The sequence below is a fragment of the Oculina patagonica genome, chromosome 4, assembly GCF_052425735.1.
Source record: "Oculina patagonica isolate OP01 chromosome 4, crgOcupat, whole genome shotgun sequence".
Taxonomy (NCBI): Eukaryota; Metazoa; Cnidaria; class Anthozoa; order Scleractinia; family Oculinidae; genus Oculina; species Oculina patagonica.
Genome location: NC_135761.1, coordinates 51,562,996 through 51,589,236, shown reverse-complemented (window position 1 = coordinate 51,589,236; position 26,241 = coordinate 51,562,996). Strand labels below are relative to the sequence as shown.

At 41.3% G+C, this 26,241-nt stretch overlaps 2 protein-coding genes and 1 pseudogene across 3 annotated transcripts in view; all 3 read left to right on the top strand.

Moving 5' to 3' along the window:
- Positions 1–26,241, top strand: part of LOC144650529 (solute carrier family 15 member 4-like) — a 31,009-nt pseudogene that overhangs the window by 3,059 nt on the left and 1,709 nt on the right. The window contains exons 2-4 of the transcript XR_013570138.1: positions 22,792–23,043; positions 23,825–24,507; positions 25,623–26,004. The product of XR_013570138.1 is annotated as a solute carrier family 15 member 4-like (transcript). The remainder of the gene's footprint in view (positions 1–22,791; positions 23,044–23,824; positions 24,508–25,622; positions 26,005–26,241) is intronic.
- Positions 508–1,749, top strand: LOC144650527 (uncharacterized). Its single transcript, XM_078510217.1, has one exon. It carries the CDS (start codon positions 613–615, stop codon positions 1,747–1,749), a length of 1,137 nt encoding a protein of 378 aa, XP_078366343.1. The 5' UTR covers positions 508–612.
- On the top strand, positions 1,656–21,126 carry LOC144650526 (uncharacterized). Its single transcript, XM_078510215.1, has 2 exons — positions 1,656–1,778; positions 19,511–21,126. The coding sequence occupies exons 1-2, from the start codon at positions 1,746–1,748 to the stop codon at positions 20,702–20,704; spliced, it is 1,227 nt and encodes a 408-aa protein (XP_078366341.1). The 5' UTR covers positions 1,656–1,745; the 3' UTR covers positions 20,705–21,126.

The window sequence follows — 26,241 nt, the reverse complement described above, 5'->3', positions numbered from 1 at the left end:
TTGTGCATCTCATAATAATAATCCTTACCATACTGTTTGGGTTGGTAATACTTTTTTATAGTAACAGGAACTGTTAAATGGCTTTTTGAAACACCTTGATTCGACACTGCAAATGATTTATTTCAAAACTTAGTAGCTGATGCAGTCATTTCAACTGAAAACATTTTTTATTCTTAAAAAATTGCCCTCTGCTTGTGTTATTTTCCATTTCTTGACTTGAATAGATGATTTTCTGAGCTTCTTTCAACTGGCAGACTCCTTTTAGAATGTTTCACAATCTATGTTGCTGGGATTTCTCTTTACCAATGAGATAATATTAAAACTTTATTTAAACCAAGCTTATAACTTCACCTAAAAGCAGCTCTAACCAATATAAAATAAACTGCCACACTCAGAAATAAAATAAAAAAGAAGTCTGCAAAATTGAGAATAATTCCTGATTTGGGATAACTATTTTACTGAAAACTTTCAAGAATTGGGCATTGTGTAATGTAAAGTATTATTCTATTTCGACACCAGTCCTACTCACTAGTGAGTCACGTGAGATATGTGCGAGTAGCCTGAGCGATCAGTTGCGCGCGTATTTCCAGAGCGGTCGGTCGCGTTTTGATTATGACGGATTCTAGCGGAAACCTACTTTCGACTGAGGCGGAGGACGCCCTCTTAGATGATTACCACGATCCTAAAGATAAGGCCCCAACAACTGCCCACCAGGATCCTATGTTCACTATGATGGAGAGTGTCAACAAAAACCTCGGAACGCTGGCAGGCTCACTGGTCGCCATGAACGAGTCGATCAAGGACCTCAAGCGGCTTCATTCCAGCAACACAGATGATCAACCCGATCCTAAACGGCGTAAACACAGTTCCAGAGACGAAATGAGTGCTTCCGAGGGTTCAGAAGAAGATGGAGATGACTCGGACGCGGAAATTCAGGCGCTCTGTGGCACTGAAGCCGACAAAACCTCTAAGGATACACCACGTGCTCGACTCGAGCAAAGCGACGGCGGCAATGACCCATTGTTGTCGGAAATCGCAGAAGATTTTCTCAATGGAGACGAATCGGGTCCCGCTGTGGACAAACAACTGGCAAATTTTATTACAAACCTATGGTCTAAGAAATTGCCAGACTCGAAACTTAAAGACAAGGCGGCGAAATATTTACGCCCGTCTAACTGTGAGACTCTCACAACACCGCGAGTTAATCCTGAAATCTGGGATAAACTGAGTCATTCAGTTAAACAACAAGACCTCAGAACAAGCTCAATCCAAAAAACGGTTGGCACCGCTGGTGCGGTCATGTGTAAATCAATTGAGTTGCTGCTCGAAATGAAGAACTCGAAGCAGCCCAAGTCAGACTCTGACATACAACAACTCATAAAAATGAACACAGATGCAGTCGCTCTTCTGGGGCACGCACATGTCGACCTGTCCCACCGTCGCAGGGAGTCGATCAAACCGCATTTAAACAAAGATTATGCAGGCCTCTGTGCCTCGCATATTCCAGTCACAGGTCTGTTGTTCGGAAATGACCTGCAAACCCAACTGAACAACATACGAGCATCCAATAGGGTGAGTACCACTGCAGTTGGGTACCGCCGCAAAGGCACTAAAGGACAACCCTCAAGAAATTACCAAAAATCTGATCAGCGAAACAAGCCTTTTTTAGCCAAAGGTCGTCAGTGGAACTCGACACCACCCTCAAAACCCTTCTTCCGATCGAAGGACCAGGGGAAGAAGCAGCAATGATTTCCACTGACACACTTGATAACCTACAGGTAAATAATCTTTTGTTGTTTGAGCCCATTATGAAACAGTATTTTACTAATAAGGTGCAAAGCTTCAAGGGTGGACAACTGGCACATTTCCTTGACAAATGGAAGGAATTAACTTCTGACTCAGAAGTCCTTAATTGTGTTAAGGGTCAATATATTGAATTTTCCACACAGCCCACAAAAAACTTGGCCCCCAAAAGGAAAACATTCAGCATCAGTGACTCACTGGTTATAGAAGCTGAAATTCAGAAATTGCTTGACAAAGGTGTCATTGTACCCACCCAACATGAAAGTGGAGAATATGTTTCGCCAATTTTTGTGGCAAATAAAAAAGATGGATCATATCGAATGATTCTTAATTTGAAAAACTTTAACCAGCATGTTGAATACCAACACTTCAAAATGGACACTGTCTGGACAGCAATAAGGCTCATGACCCCAAATTGCTACATGGCGTCAATTGATCTGAAGGACGCTTACTACTCAGTCCCTATTGCAAAGCCACACCAAAAGTACCTCAAATTTGAATGGAACAACATGTTATTTATGTTTACATGTTTTCCCAATGGGTTGGCTTTCTGTCCCAGAAAATTTACCAAGCTAATGAAGCCAGTATTTGCCACCCACACACTTGTATAATAGGAGTTGTGGCACAAATTGTGAAAACTCGCTCGGCTCGCCCAGGCTCGCCTCGCTCCTTGTCACAATTTGTGTCCACAACTCCTATTATACAAGTGTGTGCGGAACGCAAGACGCCTTTCTTACCCCTCTCGCGAAACGAGTTGCAAAAAAGGCGTTGGCGGCACCTCTAACGGCCCGCAGCAACAGAGAGCGCCACCTGTGTGCTATATTTATTTTTCAATTGAACAAATAACACCTCAGGGTAAATGGAGCCAACGAGAGATGTTTTTCAACCAAAAGGACCGAGAACGAGAAAGTTTTACATCCAAAACGAAAAAATTTTTGATCGATATTTACAACAATATGTAAGTGTTGACATGATAAAATTTATACACGACTTGGTTGTAGCAATTTCAAAACTGAAAACTAAAGAGCTTAGCAAAGAAATTTTTGAAGAATTGTTGGAAAGAGACTTTACTTTAAAAAAAAGTATGAAACTGAAAAAACCAGAACTTTTTGGAAAAAGTGAAGACTTACCCAACAGTGAAAAAAACGAAGAATTTGTTCCAATAACGACAGTTTTACCAAAAAAATCGTTAGATTATCTTACTTTAACAAAATATCATGAAGCTTTTTTGAGGTTAGGAGAAGTGTACGACTATGTCTATGATTTTGAAAAAATTCCGGAAAATTTAAGGCAAAAAAAACTGAAATCGCTAAGCAAATCTTGGCTAAAGCTAACAAAAAAATCTGGAAAGTAGTCGTGGAAATGGAACTAAAGAAAAAGCAAAAAAAATGGGTAAACAAATTAATTAACTGCCGGAAGAAGAGCCGACAGACTGAACTTCGTACCAATCATTTAAACCAACCATTGTACTTTAGGGCGACGAACCTTTAATTGACAAAAAAGGTTTAAGCTTGCGACTTTTTTTTTTATTTATAAAAGAAAACAACATTAAAAAAACCTTCGCTAACGTTAAACGCGCTAAAACCATTTTTTCTGACCGTTTACAGACACAAAAAAATGGTTGCCCTGCTAGCGGCACGCAAAATCGCGAGCGACTTACGTGAGTTGCGTGACATTTTCAGAGAGAGCCTGGAAACCATATTTCTAGTTCTCAGGCCCTTGGACGAGCAGAAAGAAACATGGCGGCCTAATCAGGATTTAGTGTTTGGGCCGATAAAAAACGAAACAGAACAGATATTACAAAAAAAATACGCTCAGTTAACGCGCTGTAATTTTTTGTGCCCCCACAGAAGCTGCCGAAGTGAAGCGAAGAGAAGAAATCGAGAAATAACAGGATTTGATCACAGAAGTTTATCGATCGATCGAAAGAACTTTCCCGAAACATCGGTCTCAATCGGGCCTGTTTATTTTTTTTCTGCTTCAAGCATTGCTTCCACGACTTGATATGTTATCTGTCTGACCTCATTTTGCCAAACGGGAGTAGAAAGTTCAGTTAAAATAAAGCAAATCGCTTGGAAAAGCACCAACATTTTAGCCTATTTACCAAACTTTACCAAGTGTCTAATTAATGATGACATCATCCTGATGCCCAAAAGCGCATGCGTACTTGCTCAAAATAGGTGAAAGGGTACCACAAGTGAAAAACGTGACAAAGTGAACTATATATAAGTTAACGCGGCCGTAATTTTTTGTTAGTTCACAAATTCTGGTGAAGTCAAGGGAGGTAGTGGATGGCCAACCACTTGAATCCTGTTATAATGGCTTGTGCGGATGGTGAATTACGGGGTATAGGGGGACTCCTTTCAGTGGGAGATACCCCTGGGTGAACCCGCCTCGGCCCTACTGATAACGTGGGGGTGCTCAGAAATTCCTCGGGATTTCAAACCTCGGCAGAGGTAAAAATGTGGGACAGCCGCCTTGTCAGCGGCGGGGAAAAAGTCCTAGCCGGGGCTAGGCAAGAAACAGCCAACGAGCACCCCCCCGACCAGGGTTTTGCCCTTTCGTTTGACCTGTCACGCAACGTCACGCGTGACAGTCACGCTCTGTGTCACACAATGTCACGCTGTGTGTAACACAATGTCACGATTTGTGTCATGCGTTAATTTTATTTTTCTGAACACTCAGATTAAATCCAGCGTTCATTTTCTCAAATCTGATTTCGACTCGGCTGAAAGACGTCTTTTTAATTTCTCCAGTTCTTGTTTTTTTATCTCATTTCTCAATTTTTCAATGTCCGGCTGTGGAGATGACTTTTTTTGGCTTAAATTTTTTGAAAGGTGCCTGCGAACAGTCTCTTTGAGGGCCATGTAACGAGAATATTCATCCAAAATAATTTGGAACTCTTTGTCATCAACTTTATTGTCAATGAGAGCGGCAGAAACAAGTCTATTGACAGTTTCACGTTTGGCAACAGCAAGCGAAGTAATTTCATTATTTTTCAAAATTTTTGGTTCAAGTTTTTTGCTCGCTCCAGTGAAAGCGGCAGACAAAACGCCTGTAATTGCAGCACATGCTGCGAGAGGAACGCTTACCGGCAAACCAACGACTGTTACCGCTGTTCCAAGGCTGGAAGCAGAGAGAACACTGGACAAACCACCCATTGAAATTGCGGAATAATGAAAAAAAGACTTCACCTTTTTATACTTTTTCAAAACAGCTCGGTATTTTGCAACTTCTTTGTCAAATTCTGAACAAATTTGATTGATTTTTGTTAACCTAAAGTTTTCTGGTTGATTTGGCAAAGCGGGATACAGTGTTTGTTTTACGCTGTTTTCTTCGCTAACACCATAAGCAGGGGCACTCGGGAGAACATTAGCAGATGACATGGTCTCGTATACAATAAAAAAATATTAATTTCATTCTAATTCAAAATGCAGCGGAGCTCCAACAAAGTCAAACTTACTGCCAGTTTTGTCTTTGACGGTCAATGTGACACTGTTCACACTCTGAACAGCGTTTGTTCGACGTGAATTATTGATAAAATTTTGAGGGTAATGAACCAAATCATAAGGTTTCCCGGTTATTGGTACACAAGCGAGAATGTCACTTGGCTTTCCATTATACAAGTTATTTTCTTTGGAAAGTAAATCGCAGTGAATGTAATAAAAGTCTGGCTTAGTAAAATCTTCAATTCTTGCGTTAGCAGCATCAACAATTGTGTTCTTAACAAGTTTAGAAAGATTTTTATCAAAAGAAAAGCTTTCAATATTTTTTGATTTTGTTATTGAAAAGCCTCTTTTTAAATCATCCCTTTTTACTGTTAGCTTTTGTTGATCTTTGAACTTATTAGTCAGGTAACTTGTAATTTCATCAAAATTGTAGTTGCCTGGAAAAAAAAACAGCAACATTGTTGCTCACATTGTTTTGTTTAATGCTTATGGAGCCAATTTCTTCCAGATTACGCCAGCTGTTTTGTAACGAGCATGACAGCAGGCTGATAAACCTTGGTTTTTCAATTGGCTGGTCAAAGTAAACAGTTTCCCCGTTGGAACTCGCGTCGATTGTGAGCACAACCATCTTTATAATTATCTTTTGAAAAATAAATCTTTAATATAAAATGGCGCCGCCTATTCCGAGAGCTGATGACATTTCTCAATCAACTTTTCTTGATTTCAAAGAAAGAGATTTTATGAAGTGGATGAAAACCACAGAAGCAACTACAATTTCTGAAGCGGCAAAAGACAATGCGTGGAAACCTTTTCTTGCAAAATATCCAAACGCTGACCGAACAAAATTTGTTGCACAGGTTGAGTTCGCGTACAACCACACAGCAACGGCAGACATTTATTACAAGGCAGGGCAAGGCCATTTGATAAATGTTTTTGGCTCTGACAGCAAATATTGGAGCCCAGAGATGAAAAAAGCACTGGGGGTGAATCAAATTTCAGGCGGTTTTCCACAACAGCTGTCACCAAGCGGCGCAAAAGGCTCATCTTTGCCAATTCCAGCTGTTGGATTTCACGAAGCCGCACCAAGTTTGAAAAAAATATTTAACAGCCAAATAAACATCTACGTCACACCAGACCAATATTTCACAACGAAATTAAGAGAGATTTTTCAAAAAACAAAACTGAAGCATACATCAGGAAAAGAGTCAAAAAGGTGGCTTGCTAGCCAAAATATGGGCTACTGGCCTCAGCAACTTAACTTTGCTGTTTGGTGTGCGACAACAGGCAGTGGGGTAAGCCGAGAAATTTTCGATGAAGAACACTCATCTCTTAGCTTGCCACCGATTGTGCGAAATTTTTACCTTTTTCACGTTTATTTCACGATAAGGCGAATATTGTTTCAGATGGGGGGGATTCAGAGCGTAAGCGCCTTGCCTGGCGACCCAACGTTTAGCCAGTTTGACAACAAGTACGACGTGGCTTCTTACAAAAGAATATGCGCTGAGTTCGGTGTCGACCCGTCAAGCGATTTCCGTTTCACAACAGGCGCAAACCACGGACTTGGTAACGTTTATATCAGGATATCAGGGCATGGTATACAAAAAACTGGAGCAAAATACCCCGATTACGATAAATTTTCGGATGAAGGTGGAACTGCAAGCAAAGGTAACTTGATTCAATACATCGAGCCAGACGACGCTGCATATGCACAGGCAGACTGGTTTTGTCCTAACGGCACTGAAGGGCTTACTCAGGCAGGTTTGTCGAGAGTAAACCAGTCGATAGAGGCTTTTGTCTACTGTATTCTCGGTTCGCAGGTGAACGTTCGAAGTAGCATACTTGGAACAGGCGGCCGTGCAAAGGAAGCGCAAAGTGAGTTCCTCGTGTTGGTTGAAGACGCTATAAGGCAACCTGATCTGGCAAAGTCGGTCCAAAGATACCAACTAGCCATCGACGAAGCTAAGGTTCGGCTTAACCTTGCAGTCTGCCCAGGTGCCTGGCTTATGCCCGCTCGTATGGTGATAAACACAGAAAGCGTTGTTGGTTACAATAACCAGCTTAAGCAGGCTGTTGTTGGGATGAAATTAGGAGTGAATGATGAGGTTAATAAAGCTACAAAAAAAGCAGCTCTTAAACTGATGGCGGGAGGAAAATCAAAAATCAACCCACCAAACAGCCACCCTTCAAATCCTATACACAAGAGCGCCACAGCAAAAAAAAATCAGGCACCTGCAGCAAGCGCTGCTGAAACACAAGCTAGCAACGCGCAAAGCGCTAAACCTACGAAGGCCGTAGCCAATGATTCACACGAAATAAACAAAGCAACTGTCGCTGTTGGCGCGGTTGGAGCAGCAGCTTTGCTCTACACCCTTATGCGCTAACGTCTTTTTTTGATGTATTTTTCAACAAGAAAAGCAACCACAGCAAGGATAAGCAGCCAGGTGTGCTCTGCAAGAAATCCAATTACTTGACCAGCGGTTTTGAAAAGAAATTTCGCAATCGAGCCAATGAGACCAGGCAGAGCTGATGCTACCTTTGAGCCAATATCACTTAGGCCTTTTCCCAACGCTTTGCCGGTGGCCTTCAAAGAGTTTGTAATGGCACCAATTACAGAACCAATCGTGACACCAGCAGCAAGAAGTATTGCTGTTACTGTCACGCCATATTTTTTGAAGATCTCTTTGATCCTCTCACGAAGTGGAAGCGCCCTTTCTCTTTCTGCAATCTGCGTTTGCAAACGCCCGAGCTCCTCGGTTCTTTCTGCAACTCTTTCTTCCGCAGCTTGTTTGTTAGTGGGGGATGCATTTTCATCCTCTATAACAGCTTGATCTTCCTCGTTTTGTTGCTTCAGCTCGGCTTCTTTTTCTTTTAGATCATCCAACGCTCTTGTGTCGTTGAGCCTTTCTTGCAAAGTATTTCTTCTGCTCTCTATGGCAGCGAGGCCTGCCCTTAGTTGGTCGACTCGTGTTTGTTCTTTTGCCTTCTGCTTAGCTTGTTTTTCAAGAGCAGCAACTTCTTTTTTTTTGTTTTCAAAATCCTTTTCAAGATTTTTTTTCAGTTGCACAAGTCTGCGCAATTCTGATTCATTTTCAACATTTGACCCAAGTTGATCCATCTTGGCATTTATTCGCTCGATTCTTATTCTGAGATCTTTTACTTCTTGGGTGACTTTTTCTTTCTGCATGGCAATTGTTTCTGCCTGTTGTAGTTGACTTTCAGCTTCTCTTAATCTTGGTCTCATTTCTCTTATTTTTTCATTGTCTTGAGAAATCAGAGATTCCGCTTCTGGCCCAAGGGGGGCTTTAAACTTGTCTGTGAATTTTTTGAGAAGGCCAGTTCCGTCTTTTTTGAAAATTTCGGTCTCGCCACCTTTTGATCCAAAGGATACAATTGTAGTTTCATTGCCACTCTTTTTGCTAAAACCTATTGGGTCTAATTTTGCGAAGTTCACTTTGGGGAATTTTCTTTTGATAAAATCTTTAGCTCTGTCAATCATTGCCGGTTTGTCATCTTGATGAATAAAGCTTCCCAAAAAAGGTGTTTCTTCGTAGGATGTGTCTGGCAGCCCGCTCTGTTCGTGCTGCATCGTTTGCATTTCATGTTGTTCACCCCCATGGTAGGGTGTGGATGCCCCCCCGGGCTGAAATGGTCGGGTTGTGTCGACCTCTTGTTCCTCTTCATCATCGTTATCACTGTTGTGGTCAAGATCTTGGTCCAAATCATGGTCCTCGTATCCAAACTCACCACCACCTTCCGCCATCACGTAATTTATATATATTTTCAAATTAAACTTTTCAATTTAACAATAAAACCAATCGAGAGATGGCTGCTGTTCAAGAAAACCTTCGACCGGGGCGCACAGAGAAAATACTCGGCGCACTGAAAGCCGAGCGCGCGGTAAAACGAATCACTTTTGACCGCACAGAAGCCAATCCAGAGGAAACGTTGTATGTTTCAGTGCCAAAGCTGAACGAAAACGAGGTCATTGTACCCGGCTCGCTGGCGCTGCGCTTCAACATCGACTTAAGCGGAGGCCATGCCAACAACTTTCTGGTTGACAACGTCAGCCGAGCTCTGGTCGACAAGTTTGTTGTAAAGTACGAAGGCACTGTAGTGCAGGACACGGTGGGCTATGACATCTACAAAATATTTGAGGATTTTTTCCTTTCGCAGGAGGAGCGCGAAGACAGGGTGCCAGAGGGCATTCAGAGCGAGGACCTCAACAAAATTCGCTCAAATGCTGGCGATAAGAAAACTTCAGGTGTGGACGCAGAAAAAAAGCTGAATGAGATATATGGAAATAAATACCGCATCCGACTGGATCACCAGATTTTAACTGACCATGGGGCATTTTATCCTCAGGCACTATACAACGATCTTGTGTTCGAACTGAAGCTCGCGGCAGCCGAACATGTGGTCAGAGGCTCAGATACAACAAAACTAAAATACAAGTTGACAAACATCCAGCTGGAGTACGAGATGATAAGAAGCGAGGAAATTGCAGATGAAGCGTTCAGCGCTTATTCGGGCGGCAAAGAGTTCGCTTACGACCACATCCAGCGTGATAAAGTGACGACTTTTGCAAAAGGCTCCGACACACGTCTGAATCTAAGGGTCAACCCGCAGAGGAGGTCCATGAAAGGTATCTTGCTCCTATTTATTGAGCAATATAACAAAGGTGCAAGGAGCTCGGAAAAGTACATTAACCCGGACCTTACAAAAGTAAGCATCACTGTCAACGGCTCGCCAAACATGCTGTACAACAACGGCATCGAAGGAATGGACATTTGGGGAGAAGTTAAAAGATTCTACATGAAAGAAAAAAATAAAACGCAGCACATGACTCTGCAAAAGTTTTACACAGAAGACAAGTTTGGCCTTCTTATTGATCTGCGTTCCATGGCTGACCACTCGATGCACGGAAGCGGCACGCGCCTTGTGAACACAAAGGACGGTGTCCAGCTTGAGCTAGAGAGGAAAGCAAGCGGCTCAGGTAATTTGAACTGCCACATTTACGTAATCAGCGACGCCCAAATGAATATACTTGGCAGGCAGTTAGAATCTGTGCTTTTATAATTTTTTCTTTGAAAAAGTGTACCTTAGGTACATATACGAACGAAGATGGATCCTGCCAATATACCCTTCAACGCCCTCATTGTGGGACCAACGAACTCAGGAAAAACAAGATACGTGGTCAATCAGCTTTGTGGCCCTTTCCGCGGCAAGTTTGACTATATCGTGCTCATCTGCCCGACTTTCGAACACAACAAGACTTATTATCGCTTTGCTGAGGAAGATCTTCGATTTTTTGTTTTAATTTGTGAGCAGCACGAGGTGGAATCTTGGTTAAGGCTTTCAAGATTTCTTTTTGAGGGTACTAACACGCTTATCATCCTCGACGACTGTGCTGCATCGAAAGATGTAAAGGGAAGAACGGGTGAATTGGTGAATCTTGCTTTCTCTGCTCGCCACGCAGGCTTGAGCATATGGGTGTTAACTCAAAAAATGACAAGCATAACAGCCTCATTCCGCGAAAATGTGGCGGCAATCGTTTTCTTTTACACCCCCTCTGCCAAGACCACGAAGGCAATCTTTGAGGATTACGCTGGCGAACTTGCTCATGAGGATTACAAAGAAATCATTTTAAAGCTAAAAAAAAATAAGTTTTCGCATCTTGTCATTTCTCATCGCCACCCTTACGGCACAAAATTTTCTTATTGAACATATTTTTTAGAGTAATAAATGGCTGACCCGTTCGCAACTTCTCCTCCCGAGAGCGTCAAGGGCGCTGCAAGTGAACAAGAATTAGCTTCCGTAATGGAACTGCTAGGAGCTGAACCAGAAAGTACAGAAAGCGCTATGGCACTCATTCAAGGCCCTGACATTCCTGCTTTGCGTGAACAGCTTGCAATCCTTGTTTCAACAGGAAAAGCCAAAGAAGCAATCGGTGTGCAACTGACACACGAGCAGGTGAAGCGCTTGACAGATAAAGAAGTTGAAAAGTACTTAAAGAGATATGAGGCATACGTTGGATCCAAAACAACCGACAGCTTGATTGACAGCTTTATTTTTCTTGTTACTAAAGTCGTTGGTATGGCCGTAAATATCAAGGACGTCAATGATTATCAGAAGGAACTCAAAAACGACTACATTATCAGTAAAGAGCTGTCCACTTTGGCAGGCGGTCTGGCTTTGAAATGCGGCCGATTTCTTGCCGTTGCAAATGCTGCGCTCATCACAACAAAGCACGTTAATTTAAACGAAGCTACAAAGTCGCACACTTCGCTGTGCGAAACCAAAGGTGCTTCCAAAGATGCGGACACAAACACTACTGAAGATTTTTCTGAGCAATGCTAAAAAAATGCTAAGTAATTACTGAACAATGCTTAGCAATTGCTTAGCAAAAAATCTTGCTGAGCAATTTTCTATTTAAATATTATTTTTTTTTTTTTATTATAAATGGCCGAGCTCGAACAAACTCCGATCGCTCAAGAAGAACAGAAACAAGTTACTTCAACAACTCGAGCAACAAAGCCTGCCAAAAATCCAAAGCGAGTTGCTGCTGGCAAGCTTGCAGCTGAAAAAACAAAACAGGCTCGTGAAGCACAGAAAAAAGCTGCTGTCGAGGCTGCTGCAATAATTGCAAAAGAAAAGGAAAAGAAATCTGCTGCTGCAAAGCGAAATGTAACACCACCGGCCGTAACGGAACCAGCTCCGCCCGAGGCTCAGCCGCAATCAAGCGGTCTCACCACAAATCAATGGATATCTTTGCTTGGTATCGGCGTTGCAATCGTTACAACTTATGTGAAACGCGAAGACATAAAAGCCTTTATAAACGAAAAAAGAAGTCCAACATTTAAAGCTCCGCCAACTCTTATAACTGATGACACACCAGTTACAGCAGAAAGTATTGGAAGGGTTGCAACGCGTTCTTCAGACACGCCTTCGACAATCCAAAATGCCATTAGACCTCGCAAACAAAGAGGAATCCGTCCGATGGATTAAAAAATTTCTTTTGAACATTTATTTTTCATTTATTATACCGACAATGTCCCTTGGTTTTATTCTTGACAGCCTTGTTAAAGGTGCAGCTATGGCTGGTATTGCATTACTTTGGTTTGAATTTTCCAAAACTTGCGCTAAAACCGCTATTCGGGTGCAAAAGGATGAGGATACAATTTTTAAAAGAGGTATAAAAAAAAACAAAAGAAGTTGAATCTGGTGAAGAAGTTGCAAACTTTGCTTCGCAAAACGGTGAAGAATAAACAAAAAAATTTTTCAATTGAATATTTTTTATTATTTTATACTGAACCGCCATGTCCGACAACAAGCTCGTGAAAACGCTCATGGATGCCGCCACCATTACAGGTCTCGCCGCCGGAATCGGCTGGGCTGCCAAAAAAGTTGTAAAAGAAAACTTCACATCCGACCCAAGCAGCAGTTTTATGAACTATGTAAAGTTCACAGCCGTCATGGCTGGCAGCGTTGCACTTAAACAGTATCTCGAGGACCAGAAAATTCTCCCCACCAATTAAAAAAAAATATTATAATATAAGAACAAAAAAACACAATGGCAAGCGTAGCGATTATGGCTGGCGGAGCTATCTTGAACGCTGCTGCTTTCATTGGCGGCAACTATCTTGCTCGAGCTTTGGGTGGCGGAGATGACGCCGCTTTGAAAGAAAAAGAAAGACACGACAAAGCTCTCGAGGCTTACCAGGCAGCTTACGCGAAGTACTCTCGTGACCGCACGAAGCTTCTCGACTGGATCGAAACCAACAATGAGATCAAACAGCAAGCGAAACAAAACTTTACGAACACAGACTACGCTTTCAAACTCTACAACCAGGCACATCCTGACAAACAAATGATTCCTCCGAAAGAACCCAAGTTCTCTGATTTTTATCAGCCAAGCGAGCAGCAGAAACAAGGTGAACTGATGTTTGTTGGCGCAGGCGCTCTTGCTCTTGGGTACGCTGCCTTTCGGTTTCTTTAAACGTTTCTTTTTTTTCTTGTATACGCATGGATGCAAAGATCTCAAAAGTCTACTATAGCCCCCAGGGCTATTGGAAGGAATTGCTGCGATAAAAAAATTAGCCGAGGCTGCCAAGGTTTCCGAAGATGCCGCAAAAAAGTGGCTAGTTAAGCAGGCCCTTTGGCAGATCTACCTTCCGGCACCACGATACGTTCCTCGCCCAAAATTCGATGTTTCTTCTCCAAACGCGGTCCACCAGGCGGACCTTCTTTTTCTGCCACACGACAAACTGCCGCGAGGGCGAAAAGTTTACAAATACGCGCTGACTGTTGTTGACGTTGCCAGCCGTTTCAAAGAGGCCGAGCCTTTGACCTCCAAAGATTCAACTGAGGTTGCAAAAGGTTTTCAGACAATTTACAGGCGAAGTGCACTAAAATGGCCACAGATGCTTCAAGTTGACCCTGGTCGCGAATTCATGGGAGCTGTTACTAAAGAAATGGAAAATCACAAAACCTATATTAGACGCGGGCGTGTTAACATTCACAGAGATCAAGCTATTGTTGAACGTTTTAATCAAACACTGGCAAAGCGCCTGTTTGGTTATCAGTACGGTGTCGAGATGAACCTGCCATCTGGCCAGCGGTCGACAGCGTGGGTAAAAAGGCTTCCAGAAGTTGTTACCGCTCTGAACAACGAAGTTACCAGTCTTACTGGAAAAAAGCCTGCTGCTGCAATCAAAGAAAAGGCTGTTTCGTCAAAACCGTCCTCAAAATATACAAGACCTGTTGGCAAGAAAGAAAAAAACTCCCCTCTCTCGTTAATGTGCGCTTTCTCTACCAACCTGGCGAGCTGGAAGGCGGTGTAAAAAGGGCTACAGATCCGATTTGGTCATTAAAAGTCTACAGCATTGAAAGGTCTGTTACTAAACCTAATCAGCCAGTTCTTTATTACTTGCACGATGGTCCAAAGCGCGGCTTCGTGCGTGAAGAATTGCTTGTTATTCCTCCAAATACACAGTTACCACCAAGCACTTAGTGCTTGAGCCCCTTGGGCTCAGAAAAGCTCTAAAAGTTATGTTTATGTAGGCTTTGTTTCGCAAAACTTATACCCGTAAGCATTTGTATGTATCCCATCATCCGCTATCCATCGCTTTGAGTCAAAAGGCGACAGCGATTTTTTGTTTACCACTATTGAATACATCTCGTGGGCATAGCTTCTTAGCATGTGCATTTCGTGAAAGCTTTCCTTGTTTTGAAAAAGTGTATCTTTGAAGTTTTCATGATCTATCTTATTCTTTGTCACACACTCTTTTACCCCCTTTGCTTTTTTTATATTTTTTTTGTCTTCTGTCATTATTGAATACATTTTTGGCCTCAAACAAACACACTCTGAAATTAGTTTTCCTGCGCATTCGTCTTTCATTTTTCCCAACACCTTTTTGTTTTCGTTTGAATGAAGTGAATGCTCTTTTGGGTAGTCGCTTGTGTCGTACTTGTCAATGTTTTTTGCCATGTCCGCGTAAACGTCTTCTGTTTCTATCTCAAGCAAAAGGCTGTCTGTGTCTGTATACAAAAGCTCGCAACGCTCTCCGTACTCCTTTTTCAGATGGTTGTAAAAGAAGTCATACATGCATAGCTTGCTTACGTCAAGGATGGTCATGCCTGTGTAGACCGGTTTATTAAGAAAAAGCCTGCTTTTTCGCATGTCTATTCCAACTAGATCGTTTGAAAACATTACATGCCTTGAATACAATGGGCTTGCAACTAATTTTCTTATTTTCTTTGTTTCGTCGCTTCGCGCTATTCTTATGTCTACACGGTTTCTCAGATTTTCCATTGTTTTTCCAAAAACCGAGTTATTCATTAGCTTGTAAAAGTTCTTTTCAAAGTCGTTCTTTGCTTTTTTTCTGAATTCTGTGTTCATCCGGATGTAGGGCTCCATCCAGCATTCCTGTTCAAACTCTAAGACCCTGTGCACTTTTTTGAGTTTCATTCCCTGTTTTAAATAAAACTGCAAGTTTCGGTAATGCACGACGTAATTGCTTTTGTCTTCGAGAGTCAATACAAGCTTTTCGCTTTCTGGCAGTTTTAAATCAAGATTTTTTATTATTTTCTTTTGGTAAGGTGAAAACATTTCTTTGTTTATTTTCTTTTTCTCTGGCGCTAATGGATAGCTGTTTTGGGCGTCATGCAGCTCTTTCGGGTATTCTAAGTCCACCTCTAAAATCCATCCAGCTTTTGCAAACTCTTTTTTCGTCATTATTTCTTTTTCTGTCGGCATAACCTTTTTCCATCTAAAACCACTTTTTGGGAGCGGCTTGCTCATTGCCCACCCGTAAAGGTTATTCGCATCGAGGTACATTATGTATTTTTTTGGCTGGCTCGGGTCAAATCCCTCAACATAAGGGTTGTTCGCCTTTGCATATCTCTTGCTTACCATCGAAATTCCGCCTCTTAATCCCCTTTCAACAAAAAGATGCATTTCATAGTCCGTAAGTAACTCAAGCTCCACGCCTGTCTTTTTCAAAAGTGCGTCCCAAGAAAGGCCTGGCGTCGTGTAATAATTCGCGGGATCTAACCCGTACTTCTCAAGACAGATTTTTCGGAAGTTTTCAAAAACGTCAGCCAACAGAGAAACGTCTGTCTTAACGTACAAATCGTGGTAGTCGCCCAGGGTCTGGCAGCCAAAGGTTTCCCACACGTTTTGCGCGTGTTTGTACTCTTCATCCGTTATGTTCTCATCATTAAGTTTGCTGTAAAACTTTTCTTTTTCAGGCAAACTTGTTTCGCTAAATCTTTCCCATGAGTCCATGTATTCGTAAGGATAGATTCCCTTTTTGCAAAGAAGTTCAAAACTTTCATCAGACTGTGTTGAAATAGATTTTGTTATATTTAATGACTCCTTCGGTGTCGCTGTTACAAGTGAATCAAGACTTCCTTGAAGAAAGTTTAAGCTGTCAATAAAACGCAGTCCGCCAAATGAAAATGTGATGTATTTTTCCATGTTGTTTGCGACACATTTTACCTCTTTCTGTGCCTCTTTTGAAATCTTTGACATTGCCTGCATTAAATGGTGCGCATCATAGCCCCTTAGGTTGTGAAATACAACTGGTATTTGGACATTTTTTGGATTTATTCTCATCATCAAGTTACAAATGTTGTGCGCGGCTCCTCGAAACTTCCCTGTTATGTGGCAGTGGTCCTTTACCACATCTTTGTAGTTCGGCTGGATAAGCGGCTTGTGGCACTTCAAACATTTTTTTTGGTTTTTTGCGGCCACTATGTGTGTGTTTTGTGTAAGCTTTTTTAGCTCATAGTGGTGTTCGGTACCAAGGCTTTGCTCCGCTTTTTTCGTGCTGTAATAACATTTTTTGTGAAGCTGCCCAAAGTAATTAAGTTCACCATAATACCCAATCCATACCGGCAACGAGTCTAAAAAGTTTTGTTTCATTAGCGTTTTTTCGCAAATGTGGCAATCGGTTGCATTTTTGAATTTTTCCCAGTCTTCCCAAGTCATCACAAGGGGTTTTTGCTTTGACAATTCAAATCTTATTTTTTTCTCTTCACTTAAAAGACAGTTCAAAAACACTTCAACGGCGTTTTCTCCCCTGTAAACGAAAGGTTTTTCGTGTTTGCCGTCGCTCCTTACAACTGTGTAAGCAAATCCACACGCCTCGTGCTGTTCTGTCTTGTCTGTGTAGCTTTTTTTCTTCAAGTCTTCTAGTTCTTCTCCTTGTTCTTTTCTCTTCTGGCGGTCCTCGGGCGTTTCGCGTTTACATCCTTGCATCTTTCTTAACAATGCCTCAAAGTCGGCGTAAATTACAAAAGGCGCTTTCATTTGTTTTTGATAGTTTTTAAAAGAAAGAGTGTTTTTCCCCTCTTCCGGCATTTCGATTCTTGTTGGCCTGCCGTTAACTCCATTGCAGTTTTCTTCGTGCTTTTCGAGCAAGTCTGCTCTTGTAAAACCGGTCAAGCACATCATGCAAAAGTGTTTTTTGTTGTGTGATTTAGTCTGATCGTAGAGCAATGCGCTTACTCTTTTTATAAAACAGTAGTGCTGTATTAATCCTGACTCAATTAACATAAGGTTTATACGGGAAATGCTATTTTCTTTTTTGCTTGTTCTGAGAGGTATCACACAGTCGTCTTCCCATCCAAACACATTTATTGCAAGGTTGTTGTTTTGCGCCTCAAGCCTGTCAATCTGCTTTAGAGGCGTTGGAAAATCGATTCCATTGTAGTTTATTCCGTCGTCAACTGGGTATCTGCTTGTTCTTTGCGGATTTTTCCCATCTCTTGGCGGAAATAATGCAGCTCTCAAAGCCCATTTCAAACATTCGTTATCCCTGTTTTGCACGTTAATAACTGCTTTTTTGTTTGCCAATTTTGGTGGTAAAGGCAGATAACTCCCCCCTCTCAATGGCTGATAACGCGCGACATTGATATACGCCATTTCTATTCTTTCAATTTTCCACCCCGAGCCCTTCTCTGACCAAGCCTCAATTTCTCCCTTTGCTTTTTCGATAAATCTGTCAAACTCTTTTTCGATTTCTTCTTTGGTGTTTTTTGAAAACACGTGCGGTTCTCTTTCACTGAAATAGTGGTTCATGTGTTGCGTAACTCCGTCTCTTTGTATCGAAAATTTAACTTCAAGTCCAAAGCTTGCTTTTAAGCTTCGTAAGTCATCAATTTCGCTTACTAAAAGATCATAAAACTTTTTCTTGTTTTTTCTTGCAAAAATGTAAAGATCTTTGTTGTTTGTGTCAGTTTCGGGTATGTCCATTTTCCATACTCTAAGCCATTCGTTAAAATCGGTGTGGGCGAGTGAAAAAGACAAATTTCTTTGGGGGTTTCTTTGAAATTCACGGAGGTTTTCCTCCATCATAGCTTGCAAAACTTCTGACGAATATCTTGCGGCAGCCATCTGTTGCATATACTAAAGAAAAATATTTGTTCAATTGAAAAATAAATCTAGCACACAGGTGGCGCTCTCTGTTGCTGCGGGCCGTTAGAGGTGCCGCCAACGCCTTTTTTGCAACTCGTTTCGCGAGAGGGGTAAGAAAGGCGTCTTGCGTTCCGCACACACTTGTATAATAGGAGTTGTGGACACAAATTGTGACAAGGAGCGAGGCGAGCCTGGGCGAGCCGAGCGAGTTTTCACAATTTGTGCCACAACTCCTATTATACAAGTGTGTCACCCTGCGACAGCTTGGTCACCTGTCCTCAGGTTATATAGATGACTCTTGGTTAATGGGGACAACCTGGGATGATTGTGCAAAAAATGTTGTTGACACAGTCAAACTGTTGGATACTTTAGGATTTGTAGTACACCCTGAAAAGTCAGTGTTCATCCCAACTCAAAAGCTGGTGTTTCTGGGGTTTGTTCTAGACTCAGTTTCCATGCTAGTTTACCTTACCCCTGAGAAGGCTCTTAAGCTAAAACAGGCAGCTACTGACCTGTTTAACTGCAAAAACCCTACTGTTAGGGAAGTAGCTAAGGTCCTTGGGCTTATAGTGTCAAGTTTCCCGGGCGTTGCCTATGGACCCCTTCACTACCGTTATTTAGAACGGGACAAAACCACAGCTCTTAAGACTAGCATATGGAACTTTGATGCCAAAATGTGCATATCCAGCCAAGCAAGGGAAGAACTTAAGTGGTGGATTGACTCAATCGAGTCCGCATCCAACCCAATCAATCGAGGAGAAGTAGATATTATCATCACTTCTGATGCCTCAAAACAGGGCTGGGGTGCTGCAACCAGGGATTCCTCAACTGGAGGACTCTGGACAGCTGAGGAGGCTAAGGAGCACATAAATTTTCTTGAAATGTTAGCTGTGCTATTTGCCTTAAAATCATTTAGTACCTTGACTCATGGCAAACATGTCAAGGTCATGGTTGATAATACAACCACAGAATCTACCATTAACCAGATGGGTACAAGCCACTCCCCTAAACTAAATAAGCTGACAAAAGAAATATGGGATTGGTGCATCGAACAACATATATGGCTCACCATGGCTCGTATACCAGGGTGTGAAAATGTTGAGGCAGACAAAGAGTCGCGTACATTTAGAAGGTGTACCGAATGGTGTTTAAAGAAAACCCTTTTCACAGATGCTTGTACCAAGCTCAGTGTTGCCCCAAACATTGACCTATTTGCCTCTAGGATCAATTGCCAGATCACACCCTATGTCTCTTATCGAGCAGACCCAGAAGCTTTTGCTATCAATGCTTTTCACATGTCATGGCAGCATTACCTATTTTATGCTTTTCCACCCTTTAGTCTGATAACAAGAGTGCTACAGAAGATTCAAGAGGAGAAAGCAACAGGGCTCCTACTTGTGCCCAAATGGCCAACCCAACCGTGGTGGCCCAAGTTAATGCAGATGTTAATCCGACTACCAATACAACTTCCAAGGGAAAGAGACACTCTGTTTCTACCAAGCAACCCACAGGAACCCCACCCACTTCACAAGAAACTGTGTCTGATTCTATGTCACTTGTCCGGAGATACCTCAATGGCAAAGGCCTTTCGACAACAGCTACCACGGTCATGGAACAATCTTGGAGGTCAGGCACTAGAAAGCAATATGCTACTTACCTTCAGAAATGGAGGGGGTACTGTGGTTCAAGGGGCATTGATCCCATTTGTCCCTCTGTAGAGGATGGAATCAATTTTCTTGCTGAACTATATGATTCAGGCATAGGATATAGTGCTATCAACACTGCGAGGAGTGCTGTCTCATCCATTGTTACGTTGTCTAACAATACCACGTTTGGTGCCCATCCGATGGTGTGTCGTTTCCTGAAAGGTGTGTTTGAATTGAAACCTTCTTTACCAAAATACAAGAACATTTGGGATGTCAATACTGTCCTGACATACTTGTCCAGCCTTCACCCACCTCAGGATTTAGCTTTGAAGGATCTTACCTACAAAACTACAATGCTTTTAGCATTGTTATCTGGGCAGAGATGTCAGACACTACATTTGCTGTCTGTCAGCAGTATGGTATTGAAGCAAGACACCTGTGTGTTTCCCATTCACAATCTTTTGAAGACCTCACGACCAGGAAAGCATGTGTCAGAATTGACATTCACAGCCTACTCACCAGACAACCGATTGTGTCCTATTGTATGCCTATCTGAATATGTCAAAAGGACAAGCAAGCTCAGAAAGGAGAGTGACCAGCTGCTAGTGAGTTTCCAAAAGCCTCACAAACCAGTTTCAACTGACACGATTTCTCGATGGCTTAAAACGGTTCTTGAAAAGTCAGGAATAGATACCTCGGTCTTTAAAGGTCATAGCACCAGGGCTGCATCTACATCTGCAGCTGCAATGTGCAAGGTTCCTTTATCTACTATCATGGACAATGCAGGCTGGTCGAATGCCACAACCTTTGGAAAGTTCTACAAGAAACCCATTGTCCCAGCAAGTAAAGCTTATGGACAGCTTCTGTTGGAAAACTTTCACACATAGGATTGTTACAGATCCTTTTCACTGAAAACCAGTGCTGACTAACACATGTTGTTGTGTTTTTGTTTACTGCCTACTGTAGGCAGATTTTCCTTTGACAATCAGCAGTTCATTGTCTACTGCTTTTCTTTAGGTACATTCTGTGCACCATAGGCTGACTAGCCATATGCTGTAGCTGTTTTCCTACGCATATTTTGGCAAATAAAGTTGTTTATGTATATATATTTTGCTGCTCGTGATTGCACGCTTTAAAGTCTCACGTGACTCACTAGTGAGTAGGACTGGTGTCGAAATAGAATTTATAAGTTAAACGAGACTTACCTGTAAGTTGAAGTTTGACTGTAATTCTATGAGATACCAGTCACTAACTAGGGAGTCACGTGCCCTACCCTTTCACTGGGTTATGTAGCTTATTCCTCTAGTTATTTCCCACCCATTATTTGTCTGCAATCACTCACCGTTTTTGAAGACTGATCGCTCAGGCTACTCGCACATATCTCACGTGACTCCCTAGTTCGTGACTGGTATCTCATAGAATTACAGTCAAACTTCAACTTACAGGTAAGTCTCGTTTAACTTATAAATTAAACATCAACTTCAGTGATTGAGAGCAAGTAAACAAAAGTTCTGTAAACATTGCATGTTAAAAACCTTTCTTTCTGATCCCAACGACTTGCTCAGGAGAGCTGTGTATATTTCCTTTTTTGTAATGATTAGTACAAAGAAAAATTGCTTTAAAGACGAAGAAAATTGTCCTCACCATGCTCATGCTGGCGTCTTATCAGATTACACCATGGATGCGATTTCTTCACTGGATCTCCTTGTGTTTTGTTACGCAGCGAAAAATAGCCCCTGAGAAGTTTACTCGCCTTTTTTACAGCCAAAAGCGGCCCAATATTTTCCATTCATCTTAGAAGATGACGAAGGAGTATTATTAGAATCAAAACTTTCGCTTATGTTCCGAAAAACGCGAAAAAACACGGGCTAATTGCCGAATCCTCACTGTAATCTCTCTTCACGCTCAGCCACGGGTCACCGGTAGCCTCGCTATCATGTCTGCGCGGTTACTATTCCAATATGGCGCCGGGAACTAGCAGAAAATTGAATGTGTCCGAAAATTCGAACTACTAGCAGAAAATTGAATGTGTCCGAAAATTCGAACTACTGGCAAAAAATACACCAGAAACGAAAAACGAATCGGAGATGCAAAGCATTGGAAAACAGTCTGAAATTGGAATAGTTCCCGAAAACTGGCACAACCTGAAAAATTCAAATGACTAGAAAGTTTAGAGTTACCGAAAATTTGATTAGGCGAAAATTTCTGAATTCTGACAGAAAATTGATACAACCAACATAAAATTCAAACACACAAGCAACTTATTGTAAAACAAAATGCAATAACAAGTAACATAATCCAAAGTTTAATTATGACGGTAATCACCCACCATACAAAACGTGCACGCATTCGTAAACATGACCACTTGACATAAAATTGGACATTTAACGTAAGATTATTGTTAACAACTTCGTACTAAAATGAAAAGCAAATGATTTTGTCTTCTACGATTTTTTTTTTTTTTTTTGAGCTTAGGATAGGTGCAAAGATTTCCTTCTAATTTCTGTAAGCAAAGGCGTTTTTCGATGAGTTTTGTGGCAACTGGAGTTTATACTAACGACGGAAGCCAGACATTATTGTTGCCATCGATGTTGCTAAATTAAACTGTTGTATACTGTATATAACACATGTAACAATTTATAATACTAATACTTCTGTGCAAAACATTTGGTGAGCCGAGCTTACTCAGTTTATTTAAATCGATTGCTTTAGAGCGACCGAATCCGGTCCGTTTTCACGACGTAGCAAGCCAGAAAAGCACGACAGCCGACATTGGCTCTTTGTCAATGCTTAAATACGCTGACCTCTACCACCTATAAAAACACTGATTTAATATTGTTCATGTTTTTCTTGGTATGTATCATTTACCGTTTGATTTTTTACGGCTTCAGTAGCCACGAAAGTACGAAAGTACGACAGAAAAAGTGCCATGACAATTACAATCAAATTCCAATTTTGTTCTCGTTTTCTCTAGGTATAATGGCATCTGGTAAAGAAGATGAGCTCTCTCTAATCCATGAGGCGCAGAGAGATAACTCGAAATCTCGTTTACAAGAGCCACCACCATCCAAGAGAACGAGACATCTCGTTGTTCTTTGTATTTTAGTTGTCGAGCTTTGTGAACGTCTTACTTTTTATGGCGTGGCAGCAAATCTGGTATTTTACTGCAAAGATGTCCTCAAGCTTGCCTCACCGTTACCTAGTACAATTTCGTTGGCATTTCAAGGTACGATGTCTGTTTAGATATTGTAAGGAAATATCGTGTTATTGACATTTACTAAAATATTTACTAATTCTTTTATTACTACGAGCACGGAGGAATCCATCGCAATTTCTTGAGGCCTTAAAGCAAATCATATATTGATCGGAAAATCGAATGTAAACTACTGATGGACCAGAAGCAAATCGGCCAAGGAAAACAACCGAGTTGTCCAAGGGTTCGAGAAATTGGGATTCTCTATTTTCACAGGACTAGAACAGAGCCTATTTTGCGAACTGGGAGTTTCTGTACTCAGATAATTTGGTTTTAATTTGTCTTTTTGACAGTTGATTACTTCCAACCTTGTTTTCTCAATTTTATTACTCGTATACAACCTTAAAGTCTCATCAGCTACAAATGGGGACTTTATTTATACGTACAGATGGTCTTAATATTCACTAAAACAACAACAACAACAATAAAATCTGTTGTTGCTGTTGTTGTTGTTGTCTCTAAATCGCTCTAATGTAGTATAAAACTTCCCAAGTGACTTTGTTTCTCTGAATCATACCCATGCCATGGTCATTAACACACACACACACACACACACAACACCCTCTAATTAATTTAATTTTTGTTTTTCCTTCAGTACTCAGGAAACCTGACTGAACGCTGTATTGTATTAATTTTATACCATGTAGAAGTTGTTTGCGTTGATAAATTGTTATTTAACTCTATAATAGATCTTTTTCATATCAGAAGTTAATAAAATTTAACCTAAAATAATGGAAGCTTCTTTTTCTCTAAGGAACATGTTTCTTCACTCCTGTAATTGGTGGTTGGTTAGCCGACACAATAATTGGGCGATACAACGCCATATATGGATGTTCTCTGCTCTACATAGTCGGCACCGTGCTCCTCACGGCCACTACCTATAACTACCCGTCGGCCTACGCTTTGAGCATGTCAAGTAAAGAGGGATTTCTTGCTGTGTCACTCATCCTTATTGCCATAGCAACAGGAGGGATCAAGGCAAATGTGTCCCCAATGGGAGCAGACCAAGTAGAAGAGGAAGGAAAAGTGATGGTGCAAAAATTCTTCGACTGGTTTTACTGGTTCATTCAGGTTGGTTCGCTGCTTTCGTTCACCGCTGTAGTGTACGTTCAACAAGAAATCTCGTTTTTCTATGGCTATCTGATAACCGCCGTTTCTATGACTTGTGGAACTATTCTACTCATCATCGGAAGAAAGCATTACATATTACACCCACCACAAGGTAGTTACCTAGCAGATACGCTCCGCATCATTGGTAGAGGACTGAGGGACAAACTATGTTGCAAGAAGAATTCAATTGGGCCACACTGGCTCGATGGTGCTAAACATGCTCTTGGAGGAAAGTATTCTGATGAAATGGTGGAAGGCGTTAAGTCAGTGGTTCGGTTGATTCCAATATTCTTAACCTTCATATTCTATTGGACAATATTTGGTCAGGTAAGAGGTTGCATGAGGGATGGGAATTCATGTTGTTCTTCGTCGATTTACCTTTGTTTAGGCTCACTGCAGAAGCTACGTCTTCAAAAACAAGCTCTAAGATACTAAGTTATGACATTGAACAACAAAACGCCATTAAAAAAATGAGGGGGTCACTTCTGATGCTAATTGTCAGTTTTGCGCTTTAATGAGTACTTTGCGAGTTTGTAATAGCAGTATCAAAAAAACCTGGCGTTAGTTGAGAGGCGCTCTGAGGTTCTAACTCATTGTATGCAGAATGTTTTTGCTAGCTGTAGAATATGAGAATTACTCTTTAGTACTGAACACATCAATGTAACAGTAAAAAGCCTAAATTTGGCCGAAAAAAAGCAAAAATCATGAAATAATAGAGCTATTAAAGCAGCAATACGCTTCCATTGAAACGTGTAAAAACATAGAGAGTATTTTTAAATTGAGAAGTCAAAAATTCTTAAAATTTGGATATATCATATCAGAAGCATAGTGATATGCTTCTGATCATATAGAGTCACATTTTTATATTTCTTTTAATTTATGTTTATGTCCCGATCGTTACCTTAAGGGTCTCTCTTCCATTCACTTTTTGGGTTGACCATATTTATTCCTTTGACTCTCGGCAAACCTGCCGCGTTTCTTTATAAATTTGTTTCTAACCTTTTAATTCTGTAGATGGAAGCCTGAAATCTATTGAGCAGTAAATGCACTTTCATGTGTTATTAGTTATTATGCTATTAAGGTGCTACTAAGCTTTGAAGTCTATGGAATTAACCCCAGCTTGACCATTCAAATGAAAGGGAGTGTGTGGATATAACACCGTATTGTATGAAACTTTTGAGAAGAACTTTGATGTGGTGTAATTAATATTTATTCAAAATTAGTTTTCAAATTTGGCTGCTCGTAAAACTAAAAGCCATTTAGCAGTGCTTAGATGCTGGAGTTACTGAAAAAAACAGATGCTGTTCGTGTCTATCACACCAGCACTATTACGTAAAACAAAATCCTTTTTTTTTTTTAGAGTCAAGCCCTGCATCTTTAGAAGTTTTTATCATTGGGCATGTTTACTCAGTGTTTTTCTCTTTACATTTTCTTTCTTTTAGGGTCTCACCACATATCTCTTGCAAGGTTCTTACATGAATTTAAAAGTCACCGATAAACTTTCCTTTCCCGCCGCGTCACTCACCGTATTTGAACTTATATCCTTACTGATCCTCATTCCTTTTATTGACCGAGTCCTGTACCCAGGCCTCCGCCATATTGGCTTCAACTTCACCCCCCTGCGCAGAATCGGTGTTGGACTGCTCTTCGCCGCTGGTTCGGTGGCTTTGGCGGGAATCATTGAAGTTGAACGAAAACATGGCCACGGCACATTCGAACAAGATGTTTTCAATAAAACTGTAAACGCGTCCACTATGAGTGTGTTTTATCAAGTACCCCAGTACATTCTGCAAGGAACAAGTGAAGCTTTGGTATCTGTAACAGGTGGGTAAAAGTTGAACCCAGTTTTTTGAGATTTCTTTGAGACAATTTTTTTTCCTTTCAATGGCTGTAGCGCGTTTTGTAAAACTGATACGACACTTTCCTTAACTTCACAAACTCGCACTTTGGTTGCCTACGCAAGGGCGGTCTAACCCCCCCCCCCCAAAAAAAAAAAAAATTAACAACTGACTTCAGTAGAGTTGACTATAGTTCATAGGAAACGAGTGCGCGGAAGTTAAA

Excerpts from the sequence above, each read along its gene's own strand:
- LOC144650527 (XM_078510217.1), top strand. The coding sequence starts at position 613 with ATGACGGATTCTAGCGGAAACCTACTTTCGACTGAGGCGGAGGACGCC.
- LOC144650526 (XM_078510215.1), top strand. The coding sequence starts at position 1,746 with ATGATTTCCACTGACACACTTGATAACCTACAG. Across the intron at positions 1,779-19,510 it reads ACACACTTGATAACCTACAG|TCTGATAACAAGAGTGCTAC; the intron begins GTAAATAATCTT and ends TCCACCCTTTAG.